Source organism: Hyla sarda, chromosome 2 (genome assembly GCF_029499605.1).
Source record: "Hyla sarda isolate aHylSar1 chromosome 2, aHylSar1.hap1, whole genome shotgun sequence".
NCBI classification, from domain to species: Eukaryota; Metazoa; Chordata; class Amphibia; order Anura; family Hylidae; genus Hyla; species Hyla sarda.
The window spans coordinates 409849549-409877447 of record NC_079190.1 but is presented as its reverse complement, the minus strand read 5'-3'; the positions used below and the strand labels follow the sequence as shown (position 1 = coordinate 409877447).

Genomic DNA, 27899 nt, shown 5'->3' with positions numbered 1-27899 from the left:
CAGGGTGCCTCCAGCTGTTGCAAAACTACAACTCCCAGCATTTCTGGACAGCCAACGGCTGTCCGGGCATGCTGGGAGTTGTAGTTTTGCAACAGCTGGAGGCGCCCTGGTTGGGAAACAATGTAATAGGCTCACACCATGTAGAATCAAAAATAATAAAATCAATTGGACAAAGTATTTGCCCATAAGAGCTTCCGATGAAACTACAGTGCTTACAACTTAAAATGTGACTAGTGTGGATTTCAATTTGTTTAGGAGAACATTGCTTTTTAGTGAGTAAAAGTAATCGGATATATTACAGTTCATTTGTAATGCACCTGTTAATGTAGACCAAATTACATTATCTTCTACCCCCACCTAGTGGTCAAAAGTGTTTACTACAACTAGTGGATTTTTGTATTCTATCTTTGGAGTAACCTGTACAAGAAAAAAAATTGACATAATTTCTATTGTTATTGTGTGCTGAAGACTGGACATAAAAAAATTGTTATATTCTTATTTCTAGGTGCAGTATTTGTGTAAAAAGTAAGCTTTTGATTAAGCATATTGCTTTAGAAGGATCTTCCTTTTTAATCCTTATGTCCTGCTATTTGGGTGCAGGCTGGTAATACATAAAATGTGTTTTTGTTATCATCCATTGCACCATTTTCTAAGGCTTTGTTTACATAAATGCCTCTAACGTATAGCCAGAAAGTATCCATCCACTTTTGTGGCCCTGAAGCATGAGAAAAGTGTGTCCTCTTAGCATTTCACTGGGTTAAAGGGGTACTCCTCTTGAAGGCATTTTTTTTTATAAATCAACTGGTGCCAGCTTGAGCCTGGTACCTAACGGTGTGTCTCCTGCGGGGTGCACACACACAAGCATGAAGCATCAACGATAATGAATAAAGAAAAACGTAGGTGCACTCACCACTCGAGGGAGACAGCTGCGTGGCGGTGTCCGTGAACTGGACCCCGCCACGCAGCTGTCTCCGTCGAGCGGTCAGTGCACCTACGTTTTTCTTAATTCATTATCGTTGATGCTTCATGCTTGTGTGTGTGTGTGTGCACCCCGCAGGAGACACACCGTTAGGTACCAGGATCAAGCCGCATTCCAGTCCAGGCGAAGTCTGCCTCTAGTGCGCTCTCTCTTATCTCGCCTCATTATTGTTTAGATTTGTAAATTACTTCTATTAAAAAATCTTAATCCTTCCAGTACTTATTAGCGTCTGTACACTACAGAGGAAATTCTTTTCTTTTTGGATTTCTTTTCTGTCACAAACACAGTGCTCTCTGCTGACACCTCTGGCCATTTTAGGAACTGTCCAGAACAGGAAAAAATCCCCATAGCAACTGCTCTGGACAGTTCCTAAAATGGACAGAGGTGTCAGCAGAGAGCACTGTGTTCGTGACAGGAAAGAAATCCAAAAAGAAAATAATTTCTTTTGTAGTATACAGACGCTAATAAGTACTGGAAGGATTAAGATTTTTAAATAGAAGTAATTTACAAATCTGTTCTGGCACCAGTTGATTTAAAAAAAAAAAGTTTTCCACCAGAGTACTCCTTTAGGACAATCACCCAAAGTAGCAATAAAAAAGGGGTCTTCTGATGAGGGGGGGTTCTTCTCAAAGAATATGACTAGTGTGCGTAATGTGGTCGTTTAGAGAGGTTTCACTGTATTGATAATGTAGTATTAAATACAATATCCTAAGATTAAAAGTTATCCTCTATCCACAGGAGTGTAGGTAGCCAGCTGCAGGTACCTCTGCCAGTCATAAGAACAGAAATGCCCTGTCCCCAAAATTATTCAACTCCGGTCGTCTGCCCAGCTAGCAAAAGTAAACTATGTTGAATTCGGCGGACGGGGTGGCCACCCCCCTCCTCTGTAAGCTCCGCCTACTAGGTGAGCACGGGGGGGGGAATTATCAAAAAGTCACATTTTTTCACAAGAGCCTTCCTTGCGCAAAAATGATGTGGCTTTTTGATCCTTTTTCCACAATTGCAATAATAAATTCTCCTTAAATTGTGTCTATATGATGATTGTGTGAAGTAACCCGCTCACTATGAAAGAGAGAGAGAGAGACTGGTCCGGGACCGATGTAAGCATGGAAAATATGGAGAAAAAGGGAACTTTGAGATTAAGGTTTCTAAGGCTCTTAGTGGTCGCCTCCATCGCCATCTTCCTCTTATAGTTTAGGTGTTCCGACATGATGTGATGACCATGTACGGTATCTTCTACTAACTGTACTTGCAAATCCCTGGCAACTTGCAGTAACCGCATTGTATAGAGCAGTGTTTCCCAACCAGGGTGCCTCCAGCTGTTGCAAAACTACAACTCCCAGCACGCCCGGACAGCCAACGGCCGTCCGGGCATGCTGGGAGTTGTAGTTTTGCAACAGCTGGAGGCACCCTGGTTGGGAAACACTGGTATAGTCATTCTCTGGCATGTTCCAACGTGTTTTTTTTGTTTTTTTTTCCATTGTTGCTGTGATTTAGGAAATTGTGATATCACGGTGATAAAAAAACTCAATGTGTGATCCCAGCCTCAAGCTGTAGCAACTACAGGGCTCAAGTGCTGCAGGAACGGTTGGGAACTGAGTTCCTGCACTTTTTCCACAGCAGGAACGCCGTTCCCATTAGCAGGAGTTCTGCAGGACCAGCCCTTGAGTGGAAATCCTGGGTGAGTTCCTGCACTTTTCTTCCCAGGACTTGACCCCCGAGTATCTAGTGTCAATTATTTATATTTTTATTTATTTTACAGTCAATGTATATCTCTGTTTTATCAAATATGTCATTGAGACCTCAAAAAATGTCAAGAAGTCTGTGCGGTATAGGTTATCCGTAATGACAAGGTTGTGCGTTTTTTCTTTTCTTCTTGCCGGACCTAGAAATGACCATAGCAACCAATCGCCGCTCAGCTAACGAGCTGTGGTAAAGTGAAAGCTGAGCTGTGGTAAAGTGAAAGCTGACCTGTGGTAAAGTGAAAGCTGAGCTGTGATTGGTCACTGGAAGGAAATCCCTCCACTTTTTCTCTCACACAGTTTGATAAATCTGGGCCCTTATGTATCCATAGGATGCTAAGCTCCTGTGATGAGGAGGTTGCCCCGAGTTGTCTTGCTCTTCAATACTGCAGGACATGATAACTCTGCCGCCTTGTGAATGTTTAGATGTTGTTTGTGCTTGTGAGTGATGAAATACGTAAGTGACGGATAGGTGACAGATGTGTATTTTCAGGGAAAAGGAAGTAGAGGTCACTTCTTCCTGTGTTGCTACCTGTCTTGTTAACCATTTTAACAACCACTGTGGAACAGAATGCTATTGTAAATCATGTGTTAAAAGGATGCAACCTGTAATTTACGGTATGTTAATAGCAGTTCTGTGGAGGAGGAAACATGACAGGCGTAAAACACTTTTGGCCATGGCTAAAATTAAGATGCCTCACAGCTGACTTCACATAACTGGGATGGCTAACATTACATTGGCTATGGAGCTGGTTAGATGACATTTGTACCCAATTTAAAGGGGTACTCCGCTGGAAAACGTGTTTTTATTTTAATTTTATTTTTTATCAACTGGTGCTAGAAAGTTAAACAGATTTGTAAATTATTTATATTAAAAAATCTTAATCTTTCCAGTTCTTATTAGCTGCTGAATACTACAGAGGAAATTATTTTCTTTTTGGAACACAGAGCTCTCTGCTGACATCATGACCACAGTGCTCTCTGCTGACATCACTAGCACAGAGCTCTCTGCTGACATCACAAGCTCAGAGCTGTCTGCTGACATCACAAGCTCAGAGCTGTCTGCTGACATCACGAGCAAAGTGCTCTCTTGCTGACATCTCATCTATTTTAGGAACTGTCCAGAGTAGCCTATGTTTTCTATGGGGATTTTCTCCTACTCTGGACAGTTCTTAAAATGGACGGAGATGTCAGCAGAGAGCACTGTGGTCATGATGTCAGCAGAGAGCTCTGTGTTCCAAAAAGAAAAGCATTTCCTCTGTAGTATTCAGCAGCTAATAAGTACTGGAAGGATTAAGATTTTTTAATAGAAGTAATTTACAAATCTGTTTAACTTTCTGGTACCAGTTGATAAAATATATACAAGTCTTCCACCGGAGTACCCCTTTAAATCAACTGGTGGCAGAAAGTCAAACAGATTTGTAAATTACTATAAAAAAATCTAAATCCTTCCAGTACTGTATGGTCCACAGGAAGTTTTCTTTTTGAATTTCCTTTCTGTCTGACCACAGTGCTCTCAGCTGACACCTCTGTCCATTTTAGGAACTGTCCAGAGTAGGAGCAAATCCCCATAGCAAACGTTTCTTACTCGAGGCAGAAAGGAATTTCAAAAAGAAAAGAACTTCCTCTGTGGTATACAGCAGCTGATAAGTACTTGAAGGATTACGTTTTTTTAATAGAAGTAATTTACAAGTCTGTTGAATTTTCTGGCACCAGTTGATTTAAAAGAAAATGTTTTCCAGTGGCGTACCCCTGTAAGTGTTTATTTTTTGCTTTATTTTTCAGTCGCCCAACAAGAACTTTTGTATCAATCAATAAAGGGATTGTCTTTATAATATGCATAAAAATCTGATCTGTACGAGTCCAACTGCTGTGACCACCGCTGAGCATAGCGCCTCTTCTCCTTTAGACTCAGGTCAGGCACTAAAGGATAAGTATCATGAACAAATACTTAAGTTTTAGATCGCAAGGGGTCCGAGCTATGGTCCCCCAAGCGGTCTCCTGTTTGGAGCCCCCGTTCTCCAGCACAGGGGCACGGCATGACCCCCGTCCAAAGCGGAGGCCGCCACACCCCCTCCATAAAGCTCTATGGGGAGCCGAAGATTGCCGAACAGCTGTCCCATAGAGCTATATGGAGGGGGCGTGGCGGCAAACAGGAGATTGCGGGGGCCCCAGCGCTCAGACCCCCCCCCCCCCCCCTCGCCATCTCCTTCTGATAGGGGATACGTTTTTGTTCATGAAACTTGTCCTTTAATAATAATGGTCCGACCATGTATTTTCCACGGAACGGAGAACTGACAGAAGACAAAGCAGTAACAGCACTTTCTGTTCTGCAGCTTTTTTGTCCTATAAGTTTTCAGGGATACACTAGTTGGATCCCTGTTGCCTATCATTAGACAGTCCCAAAAAGAAGGGCGCCAGTAACAAATTTATTTTGTGGCACTGACCTCTTAACCTTGGCTACTATACCTTAGTACATGGACATCTTGTAAATCGTTTCTAAAAGATGAGGGATAACAGAACAAAACCAAATATTTATTTCTACCTTTCAGGACATGGACACTGTGTGGCACACCGGAATACCTGGCACCTGAAGTAATTCAGAGCAAAGGTCATGGGAGAGCAGTGGATTGGTGGGCACTCGGCATCCTAATATTTGAGATGTTGTCTGGGTAAGACATTTTTTTTATATGCTTTTGTAAATGTGTTTGTAAATATTAATATTTTAGAGATGTAGAATAAAATTATCTTGCTCTGGCATGCTTTGGAGTTAAAGGAGTACTCCACCCCTAGACATCTTATCCCCCTATCCAATAGATAGGGGATAAGATGTCTGATTGAAGGGGTCCCACCGTTGTGGACCTCCGCGATCTCCCCGCTGCACCCGGCGTTCGTCTAGAGCATCGGGTGCTGCGCTGGAAGCTCGTCACGGCCACGTCCCTTTAATACAAGTCTATGGGAGGGGGCGTGACGGCAGTCATGGCCCCTCCCATAGACGTGCATTAAGTGGGCATGGCCCTGAAGTCACAAGTGGAGCGTGACCGTGACATCATGAACCTCCGCCCTGCATCGTCAGTCATCCGGCATGGAGCAAAGTTTGCTCCGTGCACCAAATGTCTGGGGTGCCTCAGCCGAGATCGAGGGGGTCCCGAGCGGCGGGACCCCCCGCGATCAGACATCTTTTAGCATCTTTAAAGCGGTAATCCAGGATTATTTTTTATTTGGCTATGCTACAGGGGCTGTAAAGTTAGTGTAGTTCATAATATAGTGTCTGGACCTGTGTTTGATGGTTTTCTCACAATTTTTCTGTGATTATGACCTCAATATTTATTTTTAACAGCATACAAAATTATCTAGGGATTTCCCAAGTTGCATTGCGTCGAGACCTGACATCACTAGTCAGGTGATTAGAGGGAGCCTGCCCTGCTTAAATTTTGCAAAAGCTGTAGGCCCCCTGGTTATAAAACACTGTTTCAATGGGTGGGCTGGCTGGTGTGGGAAAGGGAGGAAAGTGAACTCATACTTGCAAGCATGGAACTATGGGATGTTTAGTTTAGAGAACAAAATCCAACAGGAAATACCCAATTCTGGCAGGTATGTACCAAAATCACCTTATGGTGGATAACCCCTTTAAGGATTATAAATGCCAGTCAGGTATTCTGGATTATCAGTGATTGAAACCTAAATGAAACTCATGAGGAAAGAGGTGTGGGGGGGGGGGGGGGGGGGGGGAGTGTTATCATCCCTGCTCCAGCCGTATTTGTCGAAAGGTTGGAAATTGGTATGCAAACTGCTGCTTTGCGCAGAAAAAAATAACTTTTTGACACCCAACTTACCAAATTGTCTGCTCTACCTTATCCAATTTGAGGCATTTAAGGCATAGAAGTATGTACGCAGTATACCTCTTTTTGGACTACTCTGTGCTTAAAGGGGTTTTATAAGCTTTAAGACTGTGGGGATTAGACGTCTCCCCTCTATATTATAGGTAAACAAACCTCAAATCCTTCTCCCAGCTTCAAATGGAGTTCCCGCCAACTATTCAACTATTTGCCACATTTTTGCAACCTTGTCTCACATACTTTGCTATGATTAGTTTACAAACTCTTTAGATAACCACCTATTCAATTCCTATGCCGCGGTTTTATAGACCTACCGTATACTAGTAAAACTTTCTGTGAAGCAGGTCTCAAGAAAAGTGGAAGGTTTGTGAGAATTCCATCTCGTAATGAAGCTCATCGAGCCTATTCAAGAGGTGATGGGCTTTATATTCTCACAGATCTATTTGATACACATGACATATAGAATCCTACTAATTTCTTTGTAATATAGATATTCAGGCCTCAAAATGTATGTTGATGATATAAAGATGACAGGGCAGATCTCACTCATGGGATGTATGTAGTGAGGCCAAAAACTGTTAAAATCTTGGAGAAAAGTTCTGAACGTGGTACATTCCATGTACAAACTGTCCATCTCCTCTTTTCCCTTTCATGTCTTCTTCTTGGATATCTAGACGACATACAGGTGACGGAAAGAATTAGGGTACGTTCCCACTATGGAATTCCGCGGTGTGAACTTAACATTAGTGTGAATGGGTCTCCGCAAAACCTGTTCACACTGCGGAATTTCAGCGTCGGACACGCCCCCTCCCATAGACTTGCATTGAGGGGGCGGGGCGTTGCGTCATACGGGGGCAGAGTCGTGACATCACGATACTCCGGCCCCGTGGTCGTCACGCTGCACACTTTGGTTATCTCTGCTCATTCATCCCTTTCTGGATTTCTGAAATTCCACATTATATTGCAGTGCTGTGTGGGAAAACAGGAGGCAGATTAAAATTAGCGAATGGCGGATTAAAGGAAATTCACTGTATTATATTTGGTTGCTATAATTAGAGATGAGCGAACTTACAGTAAATTCGATTTGTCACGAACTTCTCGGCTCGGCAGTTGACTTTTCCTGTGTAAATTAGTTCAGCTTTCAGGTGCTCCGGTGGGCTGGAAAAGGTGGATACAGTCCTAGGAAAGAGTCTCCTAGGACTGTATCCACCTTTTCCAGCCCACGGGAGCACCTGAAAGCTGAACTCATTTATGCAGGAAAAGTCATCAACTGCCGAGCCGAGAAGTTCGTGACGAATCAAATTTACTGTAAGTTTGCTCATCTCTAGCTATAATGTAGATGATACACCTTGTGTGCAAACTAGTTGTTAGCCAGAGGTAAAATGTATGTGCTGTTCTTTTACTGAGCCCTAGATGGCAGAATTGGTGCAATATCACAATATATTGTTATTACTGAACATCTCACAACACTGCTGTCATTCTTATAATATACATACAGTGCATATATAAAGTCTACACACTCTTTACTATCACTAGAACCTGGTATTTTAAATGGATGAGACAAAGCTAAATCATGTCGGAACTTTTCCCACCTTTAATATGGCTTGTAATGGGAACTAACATGTGTAAATTAGTGAGCACACACTCATAACTGGGGGTGTGGTGGTGCTCAGAGTTAACAAATCACATTTAAACCCATGTTAAGTAGAATTCATTATATACCTGCCATTATTTAAAGTGACTAAATAATCAAAAATAAAGTTCAACTGTTGTAATAGGATTTTCCTGGCATTTATTTAGAGCAAAAGCCATGGTCCGCAGATAGCTTCTAAGGTGTCAAAGGGGTCTAATTGTTGAAATATCAGTCAGGTGAAGGGTATAAAAGATTTTCCAAAGCATAAGAGTATATTCACATCACGATTGTGTGATACCGCGGCCGGATTTAAAAACTGTCTGCTGCCGGGACTGTGCTGCATCCAATACATTCATATGAGCTGAATAGACTCACATAGTGACTCAGATCGACTCATTTTTCAACCGTTTCAGTTTTATTCCGGACTAAACCTGCGGCAGACCACGGTTTTCAGTCCGGCAACAAAACCGGATAAAGTCCAAAAGTGAGCCAACCAGAGTCACTATCTGACTCCGCTCAGCTTATTTAAATGTATGGGATGGGGCACGGGTCCGGCAGCCTTATGATGTGAATGCATCATAAAAACAGTCCTATTTAAGTGGAGAAAATATGGCACAACAGAGACTTCACCAAAAACTAAACATCCCTCAAAAATTGATGAAAAGACGAGAAGAAAACTAGTCAAGGAGGCTTCCAGGAGACCTACTGCAACATTAAAGGAACTGCAGGAATTTCTGGAAGTACTGTATGTGTGCTACATATGACATCAATCTCCTGTATTTTTTGGCTATGGGATAGAGGGGCAGGACAGAAGCAAGAAAAACCAAGAAAAACATCCAAGCCTTGCTGAAGTTTGCAAATACAAACATTTAACCCCCAAAAGTACATGGGAAAAATTTGTTATTTTCTGATGAAACAAAGGTTGAACTTTTTGACCACAATTCCAAAAGGCGCAGTGATGGTTTTCAGCCAAGCATGCATCACCCATACTAAAGGGGTACTCCGCCCCTAGACATCTTATCCCCTATCCAAAGGATAGGGGATAAGATGTCTGATCATGGGGGTCCCACAGCTGGGACCCTCACGATCTCTGTGCAGCAGCAGGCATTCATTTAGAATGCTGGGTGCAGGGTTCGTGACGTCACACTCACGCCTCTCGTGACATGACTGCGACACCCCCTCCCATAGACTTGCATCGAGGGGACGTGGCTGTGACATCACGATCCCCGCCACCTGCTCCAAGCGTTCGGAACAAAATGTTCTGAACGCTGGGGCAGCAGAGTACCCCTTTAAGGGTATGCACACTTTGGCAACCACATTATAGTGTGCTATTTGATTTATTTTCCCCTTAAAATTTTCATTTTGTTTTGCAATTGAATTGTAACACCACAAGAACCTGGCAATTTAAAAGGGCTTTTTATATCTACTGTGTAGTTTCTGTACAGTTAGTAACAATTGCACACAATGCCATGTGATACAGATAAAACCAAGAATCAAGACCAGAAATTGTACAATGTTGGCATGGCTTTGGCTTTTTAGGATTTTTTCTTTTTTATGGGTAGCAATAGTGGGTACCTGAACCTTTTATGAAAAAAGGGGTTAAATCCAATTGTTACAGAGGAGGGGGCAGGCAAGTAACTTAGAACATGTAGATACATTATTATGCCATTGGATACATATTACTTTCAGATCATGCTAATGTAATACAGCTGGGGTAGTCATTTCTTCCTGTTACAACATACATCTTTGTATAAGGAGCATAGCCACAATCAATGATTGAGTTCAAGGCTGCATATAATGGATGTCAAACACTGGAAGACTGCAATTTTCCCAACAAATGCCTTGATTGTGGGGAAGGGCAGAATGTACAAAGTGCTCTTATACATATTCCCAAGCCGGTGCCTGACGTCAGCACATTTATAAGCATAGTGTGGGGGTCAGCTCCTTGGAGTCTCTATTTAATTTAGCCCTTCGTTTCTTTTCTACCGAAGAAAATCACAGAATTGTGCAATTATTGATTCTGTGGACACTTACACATTATCTTACCTTGAGCTAGAAAACTGTCCTATGAACATGGCCAGTGAGTTATGATAAAGTCATGAGTAATGAACGAAACGTTCTCCATGTTTTAAAGTAAGTTTTCATTGACTTTAAAGGGTTACTCTGCTGCTCAGTGTTTGTAGCAAACTGCCGGTGCCGGGAACTTTTGACATCATAGCCCCGCCCTCTCATGAAGTCACACCCCACCCCTCAATGCAAGTCTATGGGAGGGGGCGTAGTTACGCCCCCTCCCATAGACTTGCAATCAGGGGGTGGGGTGTGACATCATGAGGGGGTGGGGCAATGACGTCAAGAGCTTGTGGTCCAGCATTCGGAACAGTTTGTTCAGAACGCTGAGCAGCGGAGTACCCCTTTAAAGATGTGGATATGCCAATGGTCTTTATAGATGTGTGTCCCACCTCTGGCTACCATAGTCGGTGAAAGGATTTAGAGATGTAAATGGGTATTATAGAAACTGGAGCTGGCTTTACTGTTTTTGCAACTCCCAAGTTATCGAGACAATAAAGCAAGCTTTGTTAAACCATCTTCATGACTCCATTCCCTTTCGTAGGAGTTACAGCACAATGCATCGAGCTTTGCTGTTTCTGGTATCCCAACACTTCTCCTATCATAAGCCATTTGGAAGCAACCCCAGCAAGTTGAGGTTCTGGTAGAAGTATCCGAATCGGAACCTGGATCTATCAGACATTTATGGCATATGCTGTTGATGTCTAAAATGGGAATAAGACTTTTGGCTAGGTTCACACCTGCTTTTAAACACTTCTGATTTCTGTTTGTCTCATGTGTTCATGCATGAAATGAATGTGTACTTGAACATTTATTTCAGTCGGTCTAATGTTGACTTCTTTCAACAAATTTGGGTCGGTTCCATTGGTTTTCTGTGTTTTCAACTTGTTGATGTGTTATAATTCTAATTTTAACTATCATTTATTTTTTTCTTTAACAGGTTTCCCCCATTTTTTGATGATAATCCCTTTGGAATATATCAGAAAATTTTGGCTGGCAAAATCGATTTTCCAAGGCATTTAGATTTATATGTGAAGTAAGTTTTGTTTACAGTATTTTATTTTATTAGTTTATACAATGAATGGATTGTTTTTCCCAGGAAGTAGCAAAATGTTTGTTAAATACACTGGGCATATTTCTCCAAAAATCTGTAACAAGAGTTAGGCAAGCTATAATACCATGTTTGATTCTTCTCTTCCCCTTTTTGGGTACACTCAGTCGGACCCTCGTTAATATATCAATCACTGGTCCTGCATTGAATGGACTGGCAGGTTTGACATTTATCTAATGTGCATGACCACCTTTAAAGGGATGTTTCGTCAATGTCCCCTGCACTAACCTGTTGGTTCAGGCTTGTGGTGTGGGTGACACTGAGGCCAATGATAGTTATGGTACCACCGGCAGATCCGTTGATCAGTGATTGCCTGAGCAGGTAGGGCCTGATTCAAAAGCAGACGGAAACACTGAGCAGCAAGGGACAGGAAGTGTATGGATTGGAAGCTGGAGGAAACCTTGGTAGGTAAGTATGCTAGCAAGAAACACATATCACTTATTCCCATCATCACAGATACAAGGCATCCTAGACATCTTATCCCCTGTTCCTCAGCTGCAAGGAGCGAGGGTCGCTCTGTGGCTGATGACGGGCGATACAGGGGACGGAGTATTGTGACGTCACGGCTCCACCCATCATGATATCACGCCCCACCCCCTCAATGCAAGCCTATGGGAGGGGGGCTTGCATTGAGGGGGCGGGCCGTGACCTCACGATACTCTGTCCCCAGTATCGCCAGTCGTCAGCCACGGAGCCATCCTCGCTCCATGCAGCTGAGGAACGGGGGTTCTGCAGGAGCGATCGCAGGGGACCCCAGCGGTGGCACCCCCACGATCAGACATCTTATCCTTTTGAATAGGGGATAAGATGTCTAGGGGCGGAGTACCCCTTTAAGTGTATGGTTATATGGTGCATATAGACTTTAGGGTTGTAGGCATGTAAATTAGGGCTGATCCACATCTCAGACTTCCTTACATGACTTGGGCCACGCTTTAAATGTCTTTTAGACACTTTATTTCCTTGATTAATGAAGGGATAGACATTATTTGAGAGTAAGAGTGGCTTCTATGAAAGAAGGCACTTTTTGGTGTAAAACTAAGCCAACTAATATATGGTGTAAACTTAAACGTCAAGCAGCCTGAGTCACTGTTATAAATCTGGTGCATTTGTAGACTGTTGAGTCTGAGTTTAAATTGTCTAAAAATTAGTTTTTATTTCTCTCCCCTATAGTTTTAATTCTCCTCTCAAGTCGTAAAACACTTTACGGTTCTCCTGTATTTTTTCTCCTGTTCTGCACATGCTTGCCTATGACATGACTATGAACAGCCATCTTTTTTGTTCTTTACTGTTTATGTAAACATTCCATTAAGGCATGATGTGGAGCCTTTTCTATTTTATTGCCAGTAGAGTTCCTGAACTTGAAAAAAAAAATGGTTCAGCACATTAGCGTAGATCAAGACCTTAAAGACTGGAAATCAATACCACCATTTACACCAGATATCTGGATTGAATTTAGTTTTTCCATTTAATGATTAAAATGATGTCTCCGGAGAGCCTTTTAGGAATTAATCAGAAACATTATAGCACTAGGCATTGAATGAAGTCATGTGTTCCTGGGTCAGTACTGTACGTCAATGAGTATGTGGTTCAGCTGCTCATCATTGTGGGTCAGTAGAACCTGTAGTTTGTGCATTGTATACCGACAAAGCCCTTCTCTTGGTATTAGTAGTTGTCTGTGCTGATTGGCATTTATGTACAATAAACATGACATTATGCAGTGATTTTCGTAACATGGCCCAGGCAATCATGGAACTATGCCTACAAGATGTGTGCATGCTGAGAACACATATCCTATACATCTGTGCAGGGAGGCTTCATCACCCATGGGAAGTGAAGGCTCCCATTTTCTCCTGTATGAATATTTAATCCTTTTAAGGCATACAAACACTTAAAGGACTATTCTCATGGATAAAAACATATCCCCTATCCACACGATATAGATTACGTTTTAGATGGGGGGGGGGGGGGGGGTCCGAGCTCTGGGCCCACCACATTCTCCTGTATGGAGCCCCGGCTCTACCACTCAAGTGATGTTTAGGTATCTTCAGCTCTCCCAAAGAGTTATATGGAGGGGAGGGGCATGCGGATAGGGGATACGTATTTTCCATAAGACTACTTTTTAAGTGATGATGAAGAGTAGAAAACATTTACATTTTATTCCCTTCAGCCAAATGATTGGGAATGTATAGTCAATGATATTTAGACTTGTAGGTCTGAGATGGAACATCTATGACACTAACCCACATCCTGACCAGCAGTTATTTATATGTTTTCTAGCATTCAAACAAAACCAGTATGAAGACCACGGTGGGAAAATACAATAATCACTGTAGTCTTGCTCTACAGACAGAGGCTTCTGGTGATGTGTGTTCATTATTCTGGAAAGTCTTTTAATGTTCTGTAGAACCATTAAAAGGACTTAGTCAAGAGGAATTTGTGAGCACGCTCTTGGATGCACAAATACAATTCACCTATAACAAATCCCTAAGAAAATCCTAGACCCTTTTACTTATAGATATGCCCATCTTAAAGCCTTTGACAACAGTGCCAAATCCCAAAAAGCGCACAGGGTTAGTAAATCATGTTTGTGTGTCCAGTCTTCTAACCATTGGGCTGATGTCAATGTATCATGAATTTTAACAGGTACTTCTAATGACTGCTCAGGCAGAAGGATTTCTGTTTAAATTGTCCAATAACCAATGTTGATCCTGTAACTCGCTATGAGTCTAGTCTATGTGGCTTCTGGTGAATCCGTCTCTGGAGCATGCTCCTACTGAGGCGAATCACAGAATCGCAGGTTTCCAGAAAATTTAAAGGGGTACTCCACTGGCCAGCTTGGAACTAAATGTTCCAAGCGCTATTTTTGCGCTTCGGGGGTCGGACACGCCCCTCGGAAGATTTAGTTCCACTATGGCCAGTAGAGTACCCCTTTAAATGGGAATCCATGACCCAGGATAGTCATTAGAAGTACAGTTTAAAGGGATTATCCAAAGATTACAATATATCATCCAGTTCACATGATATTTAATAGGTATCTAAAAGGTAGGGGTCAGAATGCTGGGAACTCCACACAATTTAACTGAACAAGGACCCTGTGTCCCCCAATGTGAATAAGGCAATGGTTGAGTATTCATGCTGCTGCTTTATTCACTATGAAATGGCGAGTACAGCACTAAACTATCTTCATCTGTCTCATAGCCAGCATAAGACCTTCATTCTCATGACCGCGGGGAGTCCCAGTAGTCTGCTCCTTGCTGGTCAGTTAGATTGTCATCTTGGGATAACCTATTTCACATGCACTAACTATGTGAAGTTATAATAGCTACCTGGCCTTACAATACTATTATGGAGGACTCCTAATAATGTCCATAGGTACCAGAGAGAAAGTGTCTGCTCAGAAACTCTGTTAGGAATCTATAGAATACCGCAGATGACTGCAGGCAAGTATTCGAATGACTGATCATCTCCAGTGTAGCCCTGGACTAATCTCTAGCACAGATGTTAGCAGATTAAAATAGAACACTTCTATAAATATTCACCTGAACAAATGCACAGTACACTACTAAACACCTGTGCAGCACAGATTGTTCGTAGACTATTTGCTACTCTGCCCCAGAGGACTAAATGAGCGCAGTCTTTGTACGAAAATACACATTTCTCCAGGTGCCTTAAAATAATAACATTTTCACCAAAATGTCATGCCAGAGCAACTCCGGCTCATAGTTGTAGCCCCTTTTATGAGAACTATTTATTAATACATACTTTTATTGTGTCACACATTGAAACTTCATCATTACTGTTTCCAGCGTTAGTAATTCAGTACACAAGTCTGTAGAGACCAACCTGATAGATGGTAGAGATCACGGCTCCCATTGCCATATGGTATTCGTTTTGTAAACTGGTAATAGTGTTAGTAATAGCTGAATTTTACCTAACTAGGAAATAATGACAATAACAGCAACATCAATAATTATGGCGAACCAAGGAGCACAAATATCTATATGTGGCTATAAGAACATCAGATTGTGGTCAAAAGATACCAAATAACTAGTAGCCAAAACCTTTTTGGCCTGCAGTGATATGTCATGCTCCAATGACATTGTGTGATTGATTTACACCTCTATGTAATGAGAAGGGATAAGCAGCGTACAGGACACCTGCTATAACACTAAAAGGGGTTGGGTGCAATGCTCTGCAGTCTGCACATATCCCCATATGTATAGGAGTGCTATATAAAAAATAAAAAAATAAAAAAAGTAAAAAATTAATAAATAAAATGTAAATAAGCAGCTCCACCAATAAAAATTAGCTCCCCCTTTTCCTATTGCTATACAAAAAAGTAATACGGCTAACTGTTTGAACGATTAAAATTTAATGTTAATAAATCATTAACATTTTATTTTAATAGTTCAGATTCAGTTATCAAATTTACGCTGGTTTCTGTACAGGATCATTAATAATGATCCTGTACAGCAACCGGCATAATATGGCTATTGTACATCATTTTTCAAGTAGAATCAGCTGAACCCCCTTTTTTTTTGGCATTTTGAAGTTTTTTCCGATTTAATCAATAAAATAATCGACAACTAATCAATTATTAAAATAATCGTTAGCTGCAGCCCTATTTAAAGAGGTACTCCGGCCCTGAGACATCTTATCCCCTATCCAAAGGATAAGGATGTCTCACTGCGGGGGTCCCGTCGCTGGGGACCCCCGCAATCTTGTATTTGCCACCCACCTGTTTGAGCTGGATGCCGCGGTGCCAGCTCACAAACAGCCGGGTGGTGACCACGGGGCCGGAGTATCGGCCGTCACACCCCCTCCCATAGACTTGCATAGCAGGGGCGGGGGGGGTGACGTCACACGGGGGCGGAGTTGTGACCTCACAATACCCGTGACATCTTATCCCCTATCCTTTGGGTAGGGGATAAGATGTCTCAGGGCCAGAGTACCCCTTTAAGACCCATCTCTACAAGCGCACCTATGACCTAGAATAACCCTGCTGCTACTGCCCTGGGATCGGTTACCTCCCTAACTTCTCATAGATGACCAGCTGCCACCCTTACCTACTGTTTCCCTCCCCGTCCCTTGTAGATTGTAAGCCATATGGAAAAGGCCCTTTTATCAGTCTGTCATTGACTATGTGTTATGTTCACTGTACCTGTGTTTGCATCATGTATTTTAACTCCTTATCAAATGTAAAGCACCCAGTAACCCAGGCTTACTTTACATATGTAAAAATAATAATAACAGTCCTGTCGATCAGGGATAAGTTCAGTTCCTCGGAATACCCTCGGAACGAGCCCAACACATCAGATATAAAAGGACATACACAGTTGAGTGAGGTTAAGTGATGGTGCAAAGGAAATACTAAATGATTTGTAAGAAACATGTTGTAATCCATTCACATGAATGTTCCTATGATGTGAAATGTGACTAATGTGGGTTATATTTTTTTCTTCTGCAGAGACCTGATAAAGAAATTGCTTGTTGTAGACCGCACTAGACGTCTAGGTAATATGAAGGTCAGTAAAATAAATATTTTCTATATTTGGGCAACCCTCAGCTTATTCATAGATTGTGCAGTTATGGGAATCTCTTAAAGGGATTATTTGGTTTCTTGTTATTAATAGCCTATCCATAGGAAAAGCCAGCAGTATCAGATTGGTGAGATGTAAACCCAGGTTTTCGGCTAGGTTCACATAATGATTTGTGCCTCATAGTCACGGTACGTCTGGAAACTGTGAAAACGCATGCAAACATATCCGTTCTCAGACAGCCCATTTATTATAATGGACCAAGTGTAGTCAGCTATTGACTACATTTAGGTGATATTCCAAGTGTATACATGTTTTGGCTTAGACTGAGAAGCATGGCTTACAGCACATTTCAGTCAGAGACAAAACTCTGATATGTGTGGAAAATTACCCAAATGCTGACTACACTTGGGCCTCTGAAATGCATGTCTGTCCAAGAACAGATACAGCCCAACATAACCGTACCTCGGAGTCACAAATTGGGATGTGCACCTAGACTTCAATTGATTTGAAGGAAGTGCCATGCTCTGGTCTGGAAATCACCAGGTTCCGTTTTTTTTGTTTTGTTTTTTTAAATGGCAAAACTCAGTTAAAGGGGTACTCTGGTGGAATTTTTTTTTTTTAGGTCTTTATAAGTCAGCTGGTGCCAGAAAGTTAAACAGATTTGTAAATTACTTATATTAAAAAATCTTTACCCTTCCTGTACTTTTAAGCAGCTGTATGCTACCTAGGAGATTTTGTTCTTTTTGAATTTATTTTTTGTCTTGTCCACAGTGCTCTCTACTGACACCTCTGTCCATGTCAGGAACTATAGACAAGGAGAAGCACTCCTAGTGTGATAACGTAATGTAAAAAGGAGATGAAAAAAGCAAAAATGCTCACCGAGTATAGTTGTACTACAGCCAAGTACAACTATGGTGTAAACATGGGATAACCCTCAACGGGCAAAGATCGGCAGCCTCTCCTGGCAACACAGGTGAAGCACTCAGATGGATCCCTCCAAGGAACAGCACAGGATAAAAGCGGCGCTCAGGGCTTCAAAGGTAAAGTGATTTATTTACCCGGCATGCAACGCGTTTCGCTGGACAACCAGCTGATGAAGCTGGTTGTCCAGCGAAACGCGTTGCATGCCGGGTAAATAAATCACTTTACCTTTGAAGTCTTGTGCGCCGCTTTTATCCTGTGCTGTTCCTTGGATGGATCCATCTGAGCATGTCAGGAACTCTCCAGAGCATCATAGGTTTGCAATGGGGATTTTGTCCTGCTCTGGACAGTTCCTGGAACGGACATCAGGTGTCAGCAGAGAGCACTGTGGGCAAGACAAAAAATAAATTCAAAAAGAACAGAAAAATCCTCTGTAGCATACAGCTACTAAAAAGTACAGGAAAGGTAAAGATTTTTTAATAGAAGTAATTTACAGATCTGTTTAACTTTCTGGCACCAGTTCATAAAAAAAAAAGTTTTCCACCGGAGTAATGCTGTAGTGGCTGTGTCTGGTACTGCAGCTCATTGATGCAGAGTCCATATTGATTGCATTTACCTCAATTACTGTACATGTACTATTCATTGCTACTACTGACATCTTTACATGCCCATTACTATAACACTATAACAGTATTTAAGATGATGTTGCCTTATTTAAAAAAAAATATATATATATATATTTATTTATTTATTTTTTTTTTGGGGGGGGGGGGGGGGGGGGGAAGCATGGGTAAACACCATAGTATATGTATAGTAATGGTGTGTGTGTGTGTGTATATATATATATATATATATATTTAGATTTATATATATATATATATATATATATATATATATATATTATTTATGCACATTGATAACATTAGAACAGTGATGAAAATGTATATCTGTCTGTTTTTACAGAACGGAGCAGAAGATGTCAAACGTCACCGGTGGTTTAGGTCTATAGACTGGGATGCTGTACCGCAGAGGAAATTAAAGGTACAAAGTTAATACAACCAAATGACCTGAACAGTTAAAGGGATTATCCAACCACCAAAAAGGTTATATCTTGCTGGGAATTGCGTTAAAAAATAAAAAAATAAAATAAAACAAAATAGCACTCTCTCCTATCTGGGTCTCTGCAGCTCCCGATGTGATGTAATCTGGTCTGGAGCTGCTGGGGACCCAAGTTGGTGAGTATATTTTATTGCCACCCTTTCAAAATTGTGGAAAAATAAGATTGTTTCAAGCATGTGATGCTCCTTTAAGCTCACCTGGTGCAAGTAACAGGTGATGGCAATATAATAAAAATCACACCTGAAAGCTGAAAAAAGGAGAGAAGTTCACTTAGTCTTTGCATTGTGTGTCTGTGTGTGCCACACTAAGCATTCACAACAGAAAGAGGAGAAAAGAACTGTCTGAGGACTTGAGAACCAAAATTGTGGAAACATATCAACAATCTCAAGGTTACATGTCAATCTCCAGAGATCTATATTTGCCTTTTTCCACAGTGCGCAACATTATCAAGAAGTTTGCAACCCATGGCACTGTAGCTTATCTCCCTGGGCATGGACGGAAGAGAAAAATTGAGGAAAGGTGTCAACGCAGGATAGTCCGGATGGTGGATAAGCAGCCCCAAACAAGTTCCAAAGATATTCAAGCTGTCCTGCAGGCTCAGGGAGCATCAGTGTCAGCGCGAACGATCTGTCGACATTTAAATGAAATGAAACACTATGGCAGGAGACCCAGGAGGACCCCACTGCTGACACAGAGACATAAAAAAGCAAGACTACATTTTGCTAAAATGAACTTGAGTAAGCCAAAATCCTTCTGGGAAAACATCTTGTGGACAGATGAGACCAAGATAGAGCTTTTTGGTAAAGCACATCATTCTACTGTTTACCAAAAAACTCAATGAGGCCTACAAAGAAAAGAACACAGTACCGACAGTGATGTATGGTGGAGGTTCAATGATGTTTTGGGGTTGTTTTGCTGCCTCTTGCACTGGGTGCTTTAAATGTGTGCAAGGAATCATGAAATCTGAGGATTACCATTAGATTTTCGGTCGCACTGTACAGCCTAGTGTAAGAAAGCTGGGTTTGCATCTGAGATCTTGGGTCTTCCAGCAGGACAATGACCCCAAACATACGTAAAAAAAGCACCCAGAAATGGATGGCAACAAAGCGCTGGAGAGTTCTGAAGTGGCCAGCAATGAGTCCAGATCTAAATCCCATTGAACACCTATGGAGAGATCTTAAAATTGCTGTTGGGAAAAGGTGCCTTCCAATAAGAGAGACCTGGAGTTTGCAAAGGAAGAGGGGTCCAACATTCCGGCTGAGAGCTTATTGAAGCTTATTGATGGTTATAGGAAGCGACTGACTTCAATTATTTTTTCCAAAGGGATAGTGTTGTCCAGCCCATTTTTGAAGTTTTGTGTGACATTATGTCCAATTTGCTTTTTTTCCTCCCTTTTTGGAGTTAGTTCCAATACAAACAAAGGGAATAAACATGTGTATAGAAAAACGTGTTACTGCAATTCTTTTCTGTGAGAAATACTTAATTTTCTTGAAAAAAAATTGAGGGGTGCCAACATTTACGGCCATGACTATAATATAAACAGGAAGTTCTGACAATAGCTGTGATACGTATGTATTAAAGGGGTACTCCGCTGGGGGGGGGGGGGGGGGGGGGGAATAACTTTAAACCAACTGCTGCCAGAAAGTTAAACAGATCTGTAAATTACTTCTGTTTAAAAATCTTAATCCTTCCAGTAGTTATCAGCTGCTGTATGTCCCACAGGTAGTTCTTTTCTTTTTGAATTTCATTTCTGTCTGACACAGTGTCCTCTGCTGACACCTTTGTCCATTTTAGAAACTGTCCAAAGCAGGAGCAAAAACCTATTCTGCTCTGGACGGTTCCTAAAATGGACAGAGGTGTCAGCAGAGATCACTGTGGTCAGACAGAAAGGAAATGCAATAAGACAACATATTCCTTGTGGAGCATATAGCAGCTGATAAGTACTGGAAGGATTAAGATTTTTAAATAGAAGTCATTTACAAACCTGTCTAACTTTCTGGCACCAGTTGTTTAAAAAAAAAAAAGTTTTCCAGTGGAGTACCCCTTTAAGCCTTATTCACGTCACATTTTAAGGCTACTTTGCAGAATATCTTTAAAAAATTAAATAAAGCTACCCCAGTGTTTACCATTGCATGCCAATGGTGCATAAATAGACTTTAGTAGACCAGATTTGTGGTTATTTCCAAACATGTTTTGTTTACTAGACTCAAGAGTCTGAAAACAGACCAAACAGGCACTATTATATTGGTTTATTTTAATTAAAGTCAGTGGACATGCCACAGTATAGACGAATTGCTTTTTGAAAGTATTTCAACCCATACCAGCAGCGTAGCCCTAAAACGTACTTATCTGGGGTTGGTTTCATCACTTCACTAAATTCTGGACCTCTTTTATATTCAGTATCGATTGACTTAATAGTATTGACATACACAGAAACTAAGTGGTAGTAGTTTTTATGTCTTATCTATTTTATTATCTTTCTTCCTTTCTTTAGCCTCCCATAATGCCAAAAGTATCCCATGAAGGGGACACATCAAATTTTGAAGCTTATCCTGAGGACGATTGGAACAAAGCACCGCCTGTACCCCCAAAAGATTTAGAAATGTTTAAAAATTTCTGAAGTGGTAAGATGTCCAAAATGTATTTGCATTTGTAACTCTGCACATGTTGGGATGAAACTTTGGTTTGCTGCAGTGATCCCATTTCTATTCATATATATATACATACACCATATTTTCCGGCTTATAAGACGACTTGGCATAGAAGACAACCCCTAACTTTTACAGTTAAAATATAGAGTTTGGGACATACTCACGGTATAAGACTACCCCATACCAGTGTATGGCTTGAGGCTGTATGCCTGTGTACTTCCCCACTTCAGTGCTCCGACCACCGCTCCTCCGGTCAGGGGTCATGATCTCCTGCTATGGCATATGGGCCTAAGCAGTAGGTCCCGGGACCGGAGGAGCGGTGGTCGGAGCACCGAAGATGACGTGCCGCTGGTAGCTTACCATGCGCGCGTCCTCCTCCTAGCTGCTCCACACTGTTTCTATGGGCGCACGCACAGGACATCAGTGACGTCCCTGCATGTGCTACTTCCCGGCAGCCCCTGTGTTTTTAAAGTTTACACTGGGCCGCAGAAAGGTAACCGGGACATCCTTGTGTCACGAAAAGATCTTTCGGGGCACAGGGATGTCTCGAATGTGACAGGGGAAATTAATCTCGGCCAGGACACGTGGGGTATGGATAATCCATACCCGAGGCATCCCGGCCCGACTGCAGCATCTGCCCTATAAGAGGACACCTGGCGTATAAGACTACCCCCGACTTTTGAGAACATTTTCCTGGGTTAAAAAGTAGTCTTATACAACGGAATATACGGTATATAAAATATACTGGAAATCCTTGTTATAAGTGCGGCCATGCCCTGTAGAAATGCTGCAGATTTTCTAGAGTGGAATAGCTTAATCAGTTCTGCACTAAAATCCACAGCAGATAGTCTGCTCTAAGATGTGTGGATTTTGGCATGGATTTGGGTGGATTTTTGTGTGCAGAATTATAAAGTAATTAAAAAAATCAAAAACCTACCAGTTTTAAGAGATTTTGAAAAAAAAAAATGGCATGGTTCTTATAGGCTGCTTCACACTATAAAAATACTTCAGTTATAAACGGCGTCATAAAAATCTTGAAAATCGACCGTTAAACGGCCATTAGAAAATCCCTAACGAACGTCAGAAAATCCCATTATAGTCTATGGTATTTTTCTAATAGCAGTTTTAACCCGTTATCGCCCGTTATTAATAACGGCCGTTATTTTGTAACGTGCGAATGAACGGGAGAAATAGTGCATGCACTATTTCTCCCGTTACTAACGCCAGTCACAAAATAATGGCCGTTATTAATAACGGGCGATAACTGGTTAAAACTGCTATTTGAAAGATACCATAGACTATAATGGGATTTTCTAACGTCCGTTTAACGGTCGATTTTCAAGATTTTCATGACGGGCGTTTATAACGGAAGTATTTTACAGTGTGAAAGCAGCCTTAGTGTCATTGGGGATTTTAGAACTTTTGCTTGTGTTTTTGAGTTGCACAGCTGTTTCTTATTCTCTTCATTTCAGGGGATGGTAACAGAGCTTAGCTGTTTGCCAGTAGTATACACCCATTCCTTTCTCTCTTACCTCTCTGGCCAATCGCACCATAGCATTTAGAGGGGAGATTTATCAAAACCTTTTCAGAGAAACAGTTGCTGAAATAAGCAATCTGATTGGTTGCTAAAGGCAACTCAGCAACTTTTCCCCTGGACAGGTTTTGATAAATGTCCCCCTTACTGCTATGCCATGACATAATGCTGGTGAGAGTTCACTGGACTGTACAGGCTAGCGTTGTGCTGAAGAATGGTTTACAGTACATAGTGGCATAGATTGCATGTGTTGGGCAGAAGGGGAATATTGATACACTGGGTTTGCAAAGTGCAGTGTGAGCAGAAAGGAAAGAAACGAAACAGCTGCAGCAAGTCAAGGAAGGGGTAACACTAAGCACTATACTGTTTTATACCTTATACTATATTGCCCCTTAAGGACAATATGGATTTTTTTGAGGCTAACAGATTCTTCCCCCTCTCCACGTAGCAGTAGCTAAGCCCTGTCCCCACTTTCTGTAATTCATCTTGATCTCTGTTATTATAGACAGATTTCCTCTAACAAGCAGCAATGTAAATTGCATGGAAGTGAGACACATAGTAACCAAGACTTTAGGGCAGCTTTTTTTTTCTCTACACCTTGTGGCTGATTTTTTTAAATTTCCTCCATTCTTCTGCTACTGTAAATACTGCAGATTTTTCACAATGCAATTCTGAACCTTACTGTTTTTGATACCCATATAATCTCACAGTTCTAAAAGACTTTTTACACTTTTAAAAATGTTACTCGTGGCTGTGAAGCTGTGTTCCAAGTCCACATGAGGTTTACATCAAATCATCATAGTTTTCGACATGTTTTTCATACATGTGGCTATTATAGTGGCTATTAAGTGAACCATGTAGTTTTTAACATGATTCAACTATACCTGCTGTGTGGCTTAAAAACCTTGCAATAAACATGGCGAATAGCAGAAAACCCAATTGTGTTTTTTTGCCACAAAAATGTGCCCGCACCCGTAGTCTCCAACATTAAAGGGGTACTCCGATGCTAGACATCTTATCCCCTATCCAAAGGATAGTTGATAAGATGCCTGATCGCTGGGGACCCCCGTGATCTTGCACGCAACACCCCAGTTAAAATCAGTCCCCTGAGCATGTTCGCTCCGGGTCTGATTACCGGCGACCACGGGGCAGGCGGCTTGTGACGTCACGCCTCCGCCCCCGTGTGACGTCACACTCCGCCCCTCAACGCAAGCCTATGGAGGGGGCATGACAGGGGGCATTGAGGGGTAACACAGGGGCGGAGGCGTGACGTCACAAGCCGCCTGCCCCGTGGTCGCCGGTAATCAGACCCGGTGCAAACATGCTCCGGGGACTGATTTTAACTGGGGTGCTGCGTGCAAGATCACAGGGGTCCCCAGCGATCAGGCATCTTATCCCCTAGCCTTTAAATGGTGCTATATTAATCTCTGTCTGTTATCTTTTTGTTTGTTTTTGTGTTTTTGCTGAGAAGATTTTCATTGTTTCTCTAATAACAATGAATTTTGTTTCCAACCTTTTCAGAAAAGCTACAAAAGCAGCTTAGGACTTGCTGTTTTAAAATGGATATACATGGGCATCCGTGAAGGTTGGAGCCTCGGTACAAACAGAAGATACCTCTGTTATGATCAAAGGAGCAACAAGCCATTGACCTTTCTATTAGCTTGAAGACGCTGCACAATTTCAATGATTTCCTATGACAAGAACATTCCAGTACCCAGAGTACTTGTACTAGAATGCGGGATATTGATATTGGCTTGACCACAGACCATAGCGCGAGATCAACACTGCATCTGCCGATGAACAGTACACAGTGGTCCCAGACCATTTGGATAGTTGGACTGATTTATGATGTTGCTGCAACAATTCTGCTCCTACAGCTTTATTAGTAGATTGACATTCCTTAACTTGTATGGATTAGGTGCTCAAAGGGAATGTATTTTGACCATGGTATAGGTGGTTTTGTGTAATATGCAAATCAACAGTTTTCTACTTGTAATTGTATTCTTGGCTTATCTGCCACCCCCTTCAGATTGGTTCAATATATGTCAGCAGGAAGAGGCACAATAATACAGGAGGACTGGCACAATTTTCAACAGTAGTTGAACCATTAGTTTAAAGCATTGCAGAGCTTCGGGGCCTTTTCTCTGGCACATTGTGTACTTCAATTTTGTAAATAGCTTTCATTTAGGAAGGTTCAGTGCCAACCGCACATTACATATAACAAGTACTTGTCTAAGCCTGGGAAATGTTGACGTTATTTATTAGAAAAAAAGGAATGATTGTTTTGAAATATAAATGTATACTTTATACTGTATTTCGAGCTATAAGATGCATTAGTTGATGGACTATAAGACACTTATTCTAAGTGAAGGCACATGTCACAACTGATCAGCATGATACACAGAAGACGATACCAAGTGCTACCATCTGCTTTCCCTTGGCCTATTGTTATCTGCAGCTACTGGATGTTACAAGAAGTGTGAAGGTGCACAAAGACCTTTTGCTTGCCTGTAGCTATCGTTGTTAGGTATCACAATATACAATATAGGTCTCACAATATACAATAGCTTCTGACAAAAGGGTCTTTTGAGCATGTACATGTTTCTTGTGACACTACAGCATCTGCAGCCCCAACAGGTAGTGTCTTAGGTATATTCATGCTACTTTGTTATCTTCTATGTATCGTGATACTTAGGGTACATTCACACTGCAGAATCTCCGCTTGCAGAATTCCGAGAGCGGAGATTCCGTCTGGCAGCCGTCACCACAAAAATACTTCAGCGGTGAGACCGCGCGGCACTGCGCCGTCACCATTGATGGCTAAGCAGTGCTTGCGGACTTCCGCGCAAAGAATTAACATGTTCCTCCTTTGCGCTGAACAATTTTAGCGGTGGAGTAGTCAGCTGCTGAAATTCCTCGCAGAATGGGTCTCGCAGAAAACGCGTTCACAGGAATTCCGCAGTGTGAACATACCCTTAGGAGGACTGACAGCAGGGGTTGCTGGTGGCATAGCCTTCTGGCACTGTTCTGGATTTTACACCTGTAACTGCATGTCATAGAATTTTCCTCTAACCCAGGCAAAAGTACATCCCAGCCCTGTGGCACAACCCAAAGGTCCTGTATCGCCATCAAATGTGTCCAATAGGTCAAAAATACAGTTTGAAATATATATATATATATATATATATATATATATATATATATATATATATTTTCACTGTCCATAATGTCATATTTCCCATTTTATCCATTAAGCACAATGCCTGACCTTTCCATAGAACTAAAGAGGAGAGTGTGTGTCGGGGGAGGGGGTGCTTTTTTCTCTTCGCTGATTTTGGAAAGCACCAGTATCTGTATATAAAAGAATATTAATGTGACCATGAGCACAAACCATGTGCAAAGATGTAAATGTTTCTACTTTGCAAAGTCTGAGTTTTATTTTTTAAATATTTGTTTTCAAGACTTTGGTCAGGGACGGATAGAATGCAGTTCTTCTTTTTATTTGTTTTAATAAAGTAAACTTTGTTTTATGCCTGTAAATATATAGTTTATAAATAAGTGTGTGCCTGATAAACTTTGAAGGGCTTGTCCATGGGCTATACCTGGTATTGCAACTTCGCCTCATTCACTTAAGTGGGGTTAAAGAGGTACTCCGCCCTAGACATCTTATCCCCAATCCAAAGGATAGGGGATAAGATGTCTGATCGCGGGGGTCCCGCCGCCGGGTTTCCCTGCTGCACCCGGCGTACTTTTAGAGCGTCGGGTGCAACGCCGGGGGCTCGTGACGTCACGATCACACCCCTTCAATGCAAGTCTATGGGAGGGGGCGTGACATCCGTCACACCCCCTCCCATAGACTTGCATTGAGGGGGGCTTGGCTGTGACATCACGAGCAGGGCGTGACCGTGACATCACAAGCCTCCGCCCCGCATTGCCAGTCATCTGGCTCGGAGCAAAGTTTGCTCCGTGCATCGGATGTCTGGGGTGCTGCAGCCAAGTTCGCGGGGGGATAGGATGGCTAGGGGCGGAGTACCCATTTGGATAGGGGATATGATGTCTAGGGGCGGAGTACCCCTTTAAGCTGCCATGCTAGACAGTCGTAGACAAAATTGGCACCGTCCCTAAAATAAAAAAATTTAAAGACTTTGTTTTCTAACTTTGCACAATTCCTTGTAAAGTAAAATATCTGAGCTGACTAGAATCAAGATAAGGCACTTTACAGTTTATTGTATTACAAAAATTTCGGGTTTTATCATGGTACTTTTAATCGATCATAGTGGGAGATCCCCGGGATACGTCACTGTGCTTTTGAGTTAACTTTTATTCAAGTTAAAGTGAGATTACAATCCAGATACTTGCAGTGTCAAGTTTAGTAGCTACTTTGTATCAATTGATTTAATAAAGTCGGTTAAACTTGCGACATTTCTGACATTTGTGTATAAACTGAAGCTGCCCTTCATCTAGCTGCTTGTATCCTACAACATAGTGTTTCAAATGATTTCCAGTATGTTTCGCTTCATCATAATGCAGATAATTCATCCATTTATGATTGATTTTTTTACCCCCCCCACACACACACACATACCCTCAAGGTTATTTATTAAAATGTATAAATAATTCTTAATATAACAAAGTGAAACATTCTCACTGTGCTGGTTATTTTCATATTTCTGGAAGCTATTTGGTGGAATATTTAGGCCGGGTTCACACTACAGAATTTATGACCTGAACTCTGCTCAGTGATTTTGGTCAAGGAATTCATC

The 27899-nt window shown here is 41.7% G+C and overlaps 1 protein-coding gene across 2 annotated transcripts in view; it reads left to right on the top strand.

Moving 5' to 3' along the window:
* The window catches only part of PRKX (protein kinase cAMP-dependent X-linked catalytic subunit), a 128469-nt gene extending 100780 nt beyond the window's left edge, over positions 1-27689 (top strand). For both annotated transcript variants that reach the window (XM_056558846.1, XM_056558847.1), the window contains 6 exons: positions 5274-5393; positions 11201-11296; positions 16839-16896; positions 18796-18873; positions 21446-21575; positions 24658-27689. In XM_056558846.1, coding sequence (XP_056414821.1) covers positions 5274-5393; positions 11201-11296; positions 16839-16896; positions 18796-18873; positions 21446-21571 — 478 coding nt within the window. In that variant the 3' untranslated portion in view covers positions 21572-21575; positions 24658-27689. The remainder of the gene's footprint in view (positions 1-5273; positions 5394-11200; positions 11297-16838; positions 16897-18795; positions 18874-21445; positions 21576-24657) is intronic.
* The last annotated feature ends 210 nt before the right edge of the window (positions 27690-27899 follow it).